The sequence below is a fragment of the Garra rufa genome, chromosome 15 (genome assembly GCF_049309525.1).
Source record: "Garra rufa chromosome 15, GarRuf1.0, whole genome shotgun sequence".
Classification (NCBI taxonomy): Eukaryota; Metazoa; Chordata; class Actinopteri; order Cypriniformes; family Cyprinidae; genus Garra; species Garra rufa.
The window spans coordinates 25,861,133-25,870,961 of NC_133375.1; the positions used below are offsets into that span (position 1 = coordinate 25,861,133).

The 9,829-nt window shown below is 37.7% G+C and overlaps 1 protein-coding gene across 1 annotated transcript; it reads right to left on the minus strand.

The window, feature by feature from the left end:
* Window positions 1-354: 354 nt before the first annotated feature.
* Window positions 355-9,789, minus strand: dnajc5aa (DnaJ (Hsp40) homolog, subfamily C, member 5aa). The gene is made up of 5 exons (XM_073819028.1): window positions 9,657-9,789; window positions 6,572-6,703; window positions 5,577-5,790; window positions 5,032-5,203; window positions 355-2,643 (listed from the first exon to the last, which is right to left on the minus strand). The coding sequence occupies exons 2-5, from the start codon at window positions 6,679-6,681 to the stop codon at window positions 2,531-2,533; spliced, it is 609 nt and encodes a 202-aa protein (XP_073675129.1). The 5' UTR covers window positions 6,682-6,703; window positions 9,657-9,789; the 3' UTR covers window positions 355-2,530.
* Between the last annotated feature and the right edge of the window lie 40 nt (window positions 9,790-9,829).

The window sequence follows — 9,829 nt, forward strand, 5'->3', positions numbered from 1 at the left end:
TAAAGCACTTTCAGTTGTACTTGAAGAGGGAACTGACCGTGTGTACTGAGGCGACTAAGACCCTTTTAGCCACACACACCATCTAATTCACAAGCGTAAACATAACCAGGAGCAAAACAATGAAGTTTCATGACCCTATCACATAACTAGGCTATATGACACAAAAATAGTTAATGGTTTAGGTTAATCTTTTGAGGAATAATGCCACATCTCTGAGGCTGCTTAGAGCAGAATCTATCAAACAAATGCTAATGTTATAGCATTAAACCTTAGCTGCTCACATAATCTTCAAAACATGTCCAATATGAATTTCCTTCGGGACAATAAAGTTTATCTTATCTTATCTTATCATAAAGACTTGACAAAATGAAGGAAAGCGCAACTGCCAAGAAAAAATCTCCCACATAGTCACTGTGAAAAAAAACTGTTTTTTCAGGACTAGGTTTTATGTATTATTTTTATGTCAATTAAGAATATTAGCGTAGAGAAAAATCCCATGACCACTACTGTAATAACAAACTATTTTTTTAAATGCTAAATAATTAAGTTAGCGAAATAAATTTTCATTTTCATTTTAAAAAATCTGGACATGTTACATAAATGTCCTAAAAACAGGCTTTCTTTTATTTATGTAAAATTTATAGACAGCCATTCAAAAGTTTTGGATTTTTTAATGTTTTTCAAAGAAGTCTTTTCTGCTCATCAAGACTGCGTTCATTTGACTAGAAATACAGAAAAAACTGTATATGTAAAGTATTATTGCACTTTAAGAAGTAAAGACTTATGTTGTTATAAAACAATGTATATTTTTAATAAATGCTGTTCTTTTTAACGTTTTATTCATCAAAGAATCATGAAAAAAGTATCACAGGCTCCAAAAAAAATGTTAAGCAGCACAACTGTTTCCAACATTGATAATAAATCAGCATATTAGAATAATTTCTGAAGTAATGATGCTGAAAATTCAGCTTATATTTATATTTTTTCATAATATCACTTTTTAATTTTATATTTTTGATCAAATAAATAGAACTTGAACTGATGAGCATTAGAGACTTCTTTAAAAAACATTAAAAAAAATTACTGACCCTAAACTTTTGAATGGCAGTGTATATTTTGACCCTTCAGGCTTTTGAGATTGGACTTCGAACATGTATCTAGATGCTTACAGTGTTAAAAAAACATAATAAATAAATCATAAATGGCTACCGCTCATGAATTAATGTCTTCAAAATATTTTTCTCACAAAAGACAGTATATCTTGGCATAGGGAGACTCAAGTGACCACAAAAGGCCATTACCACAGTCACGAACAATCTTGCGGCAACAACTAAAATATAAAAATGACCAAAATATACATATATGGTACATACACGTGATGTGTGTAGATTGTATATCTATATAAAAATGTCTTATCTGTTACAGTTTCCACCTTACGTACACACTCACTGTGATATGACACTACCGGAGTTTACGTCAGATTGCGTTCACGATTCCCTTTAGATGAGAGAAAAGAGACACAACTGGGCCAAATTGAGCTTAACACTAAGACCAAAGCTGAGAGGCCAAACATGTTATCGTACATCAACGAACAACCTACACACTACACAGAGATGACAGATAAATCCATTCCATATATAGAGAAGAGTCCTAAGTTTGGCTCAGCTTGTTGAAAACGGTCCTCAGAATAAGACAGGAACACCAACACCCAGATGTAAATATGTAAATACTAAGTAGAAATGGCATATTACCAGTTGCATCATTTGTATCTCTCTCTCTCAGAAAAAAACAAAACTAATGAAAAAAAAAAACACTACTTATGGATAAACAAAGCGAAGCTAAATAACCCAATTAATGTCGACTGTGAATTTCAAAACTGAGACTTAATATTGTGACATAAAGCAGATAAAATTGCCTACAGGAACACAAAAGATTCAAATTGGTGAGGTATGCAAACTGAATATTGAGACTTTAAAAATGAAAAATATTCCTGCTGTTTCTCAGCGCAGTTGCACTAGTCTTGAACACCTATGGCAAGTTCACGGAGTCGACTTTAAACCACACTCAAGTACTTATAAATGGGAACGAACATTTCATGTCAATAAATAGAGCAAAAACTGCGAAAATTTCATTAAACGGAGTCAAGGAACAGTGCATGCCACAGGACGACGAGCAAATCTGGCTGGAGGAGCGAGGGAACGAGTGGAAGGCAAGATCGGAGGTCAAAGGCAACAAAGAGATCAGGGTAAACGACAGGATCATTTTTATCTTTTTTCTTAAGCTCGTTTTTTAAGCTACGGTACGGTGAGGCGGATGTGAGCCACTCTTGTGTGGGGGATAGAAGTGGTGAGTGAACAAGGGACAGGATACGCTAACGATTTCAGCTCCATCGCTGGCTTTTCTCCTCTCAAAAACAGGCTTTTTTAGTTGTAGTTGAAGGATTCTTTCCATTCATTTTTTTTTCCTCTCGGAGAGATGGCGCAGAGTGGTGAGAGACAATCCACAGGGTGAAGGTGAAGAGATTGGGCGTTTAATTGAAGCCGGTGTCGGTGTGGTAAGTAGTATGGTAACCGTCAGACGTTAGCTGCGTGGTTTCTGTGGCAGACGAGGGCTGCATCACGATGGGCTCACCTCCACCTGCCTCTGCAGAAAGATTTCAACAGGAAATCATGGTTTAAACATAAAGAGGCTGTTTAAAGGGATAGTTCGCCTAAAAATGAAAATTCAGTCATTAAAGAGAATGAAAATTATTAAATTGACTTTGTTTCTTCAGTAGAACGCAAACGAAGAAACTGTTGCGGTCTGTCAATCATATAATGGCAGTCAATGGGACCCACGGTTTTGAAAGTCAAAAAAACATACACAGACAAAACCAAATTAAACCCTGCGGTATGTGACGATACACTGAGGTCTTAAAGGGGTCATCGGATGAAAAACTAACTTTTACATGTTGTTTGAACATTAATGTGTGTTGGCAGTTTGTGTACACAACCACCCTACAATGATAAAAATCCACCCTGCGGTATTTTTTTAATCTTTAAAAGTAATATCCCCTTTTTAAAATCAGGTCATTCTCAGCTTCTTGTCGTTGTGACGAAACAGTTGATTGACACGAGCACCTTACCTTAGACCCACCCTCACCGAGCTGAAACAATCTGAATACGATTGCCATTGTGTCGACTGAGGTGCAGAGGAAGACTCTAATTGAGCAATTGAGGTGTTCTGTTGTTGGATGTAATAATGAAAATAGCAGTAGTCATTTACTCCCGACATCTGAGCTACTTAAGAGGCAGAGGACAATGTTACTTTCGTTTTTAAAAGGAAAGCGCCGATCCCGATCTACATATGCATCTATGTTCGTGCGAATCATTCGTGATGCAGCTTCACCCTCAGCAGAATTAAGTATAAGGGTTTTTATGCATCTTTGCAAATGGCCTTTCTTAATAATGTGCCTGTTGGCAAGTTTCGCTGATAAACGCAGCTAAATGCAGCTAAAGTAAACATTACAGCTCGTAATCCCTCAGCAGAGAGGGGCGGGGCAAGCAGAGCTCATTTGCATTTAATGGGCTCATGCGATAAAATGAGCTGATATTTTGCAGAGCTGGTTTTGAGTTAAAAGGGTGTTTTTTTACACTACTATTGAGAATTTTTAACCAAACTATATTAGAGACTTTTTATTAAGACCCTAAAGAATCATATGAACTTGTGGAAAATGGGCATCCGATGACCCCTTTAAGACATAAAACAATCGGTCAGTGCAAGAAACTGAACAGTATTTATATAATTTTTTACCTCTGATCCACCGTAGTGTCCTACTGTCCTGTCTTTTGTTTTGTGTGTTAAGACTTCAATGTATCGTCAAGAGCAGCAGGGTTTAATTTGGTTTTGTCTGTGTATGTTTATTTGGCTCTCAAAGCCGTGGGTCCCATTGATTGCTATTATATGATTGACAGACTGCAACGGTTTGAGTTAAAAATCTTGGTTTGTGTTTTACGTAGATAAACATCAAAGTTTCATTTCTGGGTGAACTATCCCTTTAATTACTCACCCTCATGTGGTTCCAAACCCGTAAGACCTTCGCTGATCTTCAGAACACAAATTAAGATATATTTGATGAAATCCACGAGCTTTGTGACCCTGAATAGACAGCAACGCAACTACCATGGAAAATTACGGTTGATCCACAGAAGTGACATGAACTATTTTAAGGATAATGAACAAAGGTCTTAAGGTGCGTTCACACCGGGCGCGAATGAAGCGGCAAGCGCGAGTGATTTACATGTTAAGTCAATGCAAAGACGCAAATAGCCATCCTGCGGCGCGAAACGCGCGAAGGAGGCGGCGCGAAACGCGCGAATGGCGCGGCGTGCATTGAGCGTTTCAAGCGATTGCCGCGCCATTCGCGCGAGTTCAAAAATCTGAACTTTGGCGAAAATCCGCGCCGCGTTAACCAATCAGGAGCTTGCTCTAGTAGTGACGGAGGCAGAAATCCGAAACAACAATGGCGGACAAAATCACCGTTGCTGTCTGTGGTTCCTCGGAGCTGTACGATACATCTTTGGACTTTTGTAGAAACAGGAATAAAAGGGATCTTGCTAGGAATAAAGTGAGTGAAGAGGTCGGACAATCTGGTTAGTTTTAAAAAACGCTCTTTACTCAATTTGACCTACATATACATACATATTGAGACTACAAGCAAGCTAAAGCTGGCAAATTGAGCTCATTCACCTACTTTCCCGCTGACGAGTGGCAGAAGCCCCTCCCTTGACGCGAATTCGCGTCTGTTGTGAAGAAAATGTCACGCGCGAATGACGCGAATTTTAACGCGCGATTGGCGCGAGTAAACTCAAATGTTCAAGCTTTCAACTACGCGCGAATAGCGCGTTTTTTCCGCGCAAGTCGCGTCCGGTGTGAACGCACCTTTACAGGTTTGGAACAACATGAGGGTGAGTAATTAATGACAGAATTTTTTTTGTTGGTAAACTATCCCTTTATAGGTGGCATGTTACGTGCATACAACACATATCTAACCTCTCTCATCGGACTGCAGTTGGGCCTCTAAGTCCTCAGGGGAGACATAGAATTCCTGTTCCTGTCCCTCAGGTGGCCGTGGTTTACACTTTCCACAGCAGCAGTTACAACAACAGCACAGGCAACAGCAGAAGTAGCAGCCTGTAGCCAGGCCGCAGAAAATAAACAGAGCCTGTAGGGGGAGACAGAGAGCAACAAATTAGAGTGGAATAAAACATTTGAAATTACTGTCAAATGTTTCTTGAGTACCAAATCATGATATTTTTTATAATACATTATGTATTTTAACAGTTTTGTTCAATAATACTTTATTTTAACTAATTATAATCGCCTCATTGCTTTTAAACATGTATTTAAAGTCATTTTAAATGCTATTGTTTGGTTAGGTCTATTTTTACTACCACAAAAAAAATATATATATATATATACGACAATTATCAGATTACTTGATTAATTGTCAAAATCAACCAATTACTCAATTACTAAAATAATCATTAGTGACAGTCCTACTTACATTAAATCCAGCCAGAAAAAAAGAGTCTTACCTTTGCCCACCAGCTGGACAGGACAAAGTAAGTGTTGACGTTCTCTTCTCCAAACTGTTCGGCCACATAAAGTCCCAGAGAGCCATACTTGTCATAGATGTTTCTCTTTGTTGGATCGTTAAGGATGGCATGGGCATTGTTTATCTCTTTAAACTTATCAGCTGCCTCTGGGTTTTCAGGATTCTTGTCAGGGTGATATTTCAATGCCAATTTCCTTTAAAAGATAAAAAAGGGCACACAAACTACATCAAATGCATTCAGATTTTGGTGTTTAGACATAATAAAAAAATTAGTTTTGTTTGTATCAACATATGTGGACCACAAAAGCAGTGTTAAGTAGCACGGGTATAATTTGTAGCAATAGGCAAAAATACATTGTTTGGGTCAAAATTATCACCAAAAATCATTAGGATATTAAGTAAAGATCATGTTCCATGAAGATATTTAGTCAATTTCGTACCATAAATATATCAAAACTTAATTTTTGATTAGTAATATGCATAGCTAAGAACTTCATTTGGATAACTTTAAAGGCGATTTTCTCAGTATTTGGATTTTTTTGCACCCTCAGATTCCAGATTTTCAAATAGTTGTATTTCGGCTAAATATTGTCCTATCCTAACAAACTAAATGTCAATATGGTACTGAGAAACATGAAACATCATTAATGCAAAACACAACGATAGCAATGCTGTGATATTCCCAGGTTATCGTATCATGAAAGTCTCACACCGTGGGATCGCTTTAAAAAACACTTCATAATGAGATTCATTACTTTCGCATAGTCCTAGGGTAGGCTAAAACTGTGCATGGCAAACGGTCCCTGAATGCACTTAGTTTTATTGAGCTGCAGGGTTCCACATTGCTGTGTGCTGCATTTAGCTTATAAACATCTGATGAAACCTCCAGCCAGCAACAGCAGTAAAAGTGAAATGATACAGAGCCGAACGCAGCACAGGGCTGCTGGGGGAAATTACGGAGCTCTCAAGACTCACCTGTATGACTTCTTGATGTCATCGACAGTGGCCAGTTTGTCAACACCCAGCACATGATAGAGTGATTCTCCAGAGGTGGAGAGAGTACGCTGCCTCTGATGTTCAGCCATGGCAAATCAGGTCCTCAACAATCTGAATAAACACAAAACATGCTGCATGTTAGTAATACAAAACTCTGACCTAATGTCAAATGACCTTCATCTTAAGCAAAAACAATCATGGATCCTCATTTGCATCGTTTAATCATCATACGTGGCTAAGTTACCATTTTGGATAAAGTTGAAATATTCTTAAACTGAAATGAGGTTTTATTTCAGAAAACAGAACCAAATTTCAAAGATTTAAGGAGAAAACAGAAATTCCAAAGCTGTTTTTTGATTAAATCTAACCAATAAAATCTCCCCTAAAGTTGCTAAATATGTACTGATTATAAATTTGCCTCAGAGGACACAGAAAACACATTATCAGATGAACAGAAGACAGGCAGAGAGAACATGTCCGATATTCTCTAGATCATAGTTTGAGGTTTAAACACCAAACCCACTCAAGATAATTAGTAGTTTAAATGGATTTCAGATCAATACTTCAACTTAGAGACAAAACAGATCAGCTGGGTTTTTTAAAGACTGCATAAAGGGCCAAAACAACAATGAATATCATACTTACAGGAGAGCAGTTATTTTAAACAAATCCTTCATTACTACTGTAATAATGACATAACTAGCACTCTCTAAAGATCATAAGCATTACTTATGATTCACCAGCTGACTCACACTTTCCCTGTCAGCTGATTCTTTCGTGTTGACAAAATCGATACCACAGGATATCACAGGATTCCGTTTCCAGCAGATGTCATATTCACAACCTAGCAGGGTGATGACGGATTTTTACAAGTGTCGTCTCGTGAATTAATCAAATCCATATTGTCATGTGTAGACTATGGTGTACCAAAGGACATGAAATACAAATACTAACACGGTTTCATATCAGTGGAACAATAAAGCAAGTGTTAATCTGTCTCCATGTGCTTGCTTGTCTCATCATGTCTGGAGAGGCCTGGGTTTGTGTCAAATCAATCTTGTACACCACAATAAGCTTTCCTCAGCTGACTGTAGTACCTCAGATAGTTTACTCAGCACTGCCAGACCCTAATAATTCAGACAAGCTTTCAAGGCTCCTCAGGAAGAAAGAGAGACTTCTCAAATGAAGATATTTGGGCATTTGTGTGTGTCAGATCAGTTTGAAAAATGTAATAGTAGATTTGGTGCAAAACTAAATTTTCAGCATCATTACTCCAGTCTTCAGTGTCACATGATCCTTCAGAAATCATTCTAATATGCTGTTGAGTATTTTTTCAGCATTTCACCAAAGATCAGCATTTATCTAAAATGAAAAGCTTTTGTAACATTATGCACTACATCACTCAAAAGCTTGGAGTCAGTACAATTTTTTGAGAAATTATAGAAATAATTTTTTTTTGTTTAGCAAGGATGCTTTACATTAATCAAAAGTGATGATTAAGACATTTATAATGTTACACAAGATTTCTATTTTAAATAAATGCTGTTCTTCTGAATTTTTTATTCAACAAAGAAACCTGAAAACATTCTACTCAGCTGGTTTTAACATAATAATAATAATAATGTTTTTGAGCAGCAAATCAGAATATTACAATGCTTTCTGGAGGATCATGTGACTGGAGTAATGATGCTAAAATTCAGCTTTGAAATCACAGGAATAAATTACATTTTGAAATATATCCAAATTTTAAATAGTACAAATATTTCAAAATTCTGTTTTTGCTGTACTTTGGATCAAATAAAATCAGGCTTTGAAGCAGAAGAGACTTCTTTAAAAAACATTAAAAATCTTACTGACTGGTAAAAACCTTTGACTGCTAATGTAGATGTTAATGATCTCTACAGGATAAAAGAAAAACACAAATCCTTAGTATTACAAATGTTGTGTGTAATGGCTGCACATTTTCCAGAAGCATCATGAGGATTCAGAAGCTGAAGAAATGGCCTGGCTGCATTCAGCCTCATACCGTTCCATGAAACTTTCAAAGAGACCCACCCTGGATCCCTAGCAAAGGCGCCTGGGTTCACAGCTCACAAGATTTTGGGACAAAGCTAGTACGCAGTAATAATAGGTATATTTCGTTGGCGGTTCGTGAACGCGCATTGTTAGGGATTCTAAGAACCGACTCGATCGATTCCTGGACGAATGACTCTTTTGAGTCGGTTCTTTTAGACACTCCAACACAAGCGACACTAAAGACTAAAACTTACATCTGAATAACTGGTTATTCAAATGAAAACGTGTAGTTAAGTAGCCTAGTATTTTATAAAGCAAATAAATTAATTGTATAGATATGTTACCAATTTACCAAAGAAAAATAGGGCCAATAAAACTGCTTTGTTCTGCTTTTAAAATTCTGTGAAATGCTATTAAAACGTGTACACGTATCTCATTTCTAATTTAATCGTCTCTGTTCTATTGAAAGCTTAAATTATTTTATTACTTGGCAACAAAACAACCGAACCCCAGGGTGAGGAAACGGATTCGTAATCGTTAAATTCCGCACGATTCCCATCCCTACAGTTTACAGATCGACACGCAACTGCGCTATTCAGTCTGAAATAAGAAATGTCGCACTGTGTGTCCATATCACGGTATCTCTAGTCAAATACAATGTTGACAAGAGAACGTACAAATATGATTCATTCATTCATATTATAAAGCTGAGGAGGGGCAATTTGCTGAATAAACGGCAATGACACATTTTTTTCCTGCCCTTCAAAATGCTGATTGCGATCTGCTGTGTTAATAGATTTCTTAAATAGCACCAAACGGAAAGGATTTACTGTTAGTCTCTGACTTGCTTCGCTTCTGCATCACCAGGAAGGGCCCCAGTGCTTTGGTTTGCTTTGAGCTCCAGCATCCATATTCTCTGGCCTGTTAGCTTGCGCTCCCGTTACACCACATAAGACCGATTCTCCCAAGCCCACTGATAAATCAAAGGAGTAGGCAAAATGCGTTTTTTCATAAGGTGTAACGTGGTTTCAACGCATGCACCGCTTACCGTCTCGTCGGCCCCGGCGTCGTGATTTAATTTCTGTGCGTTAACGAAACCGATGTTAAATTTGTGGTTGCATCCCCGGGAACCGCGCGATCACGTAAGTGTACCAGATGCAGCAGATCTCGCTCGGCTCCGCCCACCCGTGACATCACCGCAACGACGTGCGCATCTCCCCT

What these genes read in the sequence shown, in the direction of transcription:
- dnajc5aa (XM_073819028.1), bottom strand. Translation starts at nt 6,681, where the DNA reads ATGGCTGAACATCAGAGGCAGCGTACTCTCTCCACCTCTGGAGAATCA. An exon ending in TGTCCAGCTGGTGGGCAAAG is followed by an intron (nt 5,204 to 5,576) that starts GTAAGACTCTTT and finishes CTCCCCCTACAG; the next exon opens with GCTCTGTTTATTTTCTGCGG. An exon ending in ACTGCAGTCCGATGAGAGAG is followed by an intron (nt 2,644 to 5,031) that starts GTTAGATATGTG and finishes ATCTTTCTGCAG; the next exon opens with AGGCAGGTGGAGGTGAGCCC.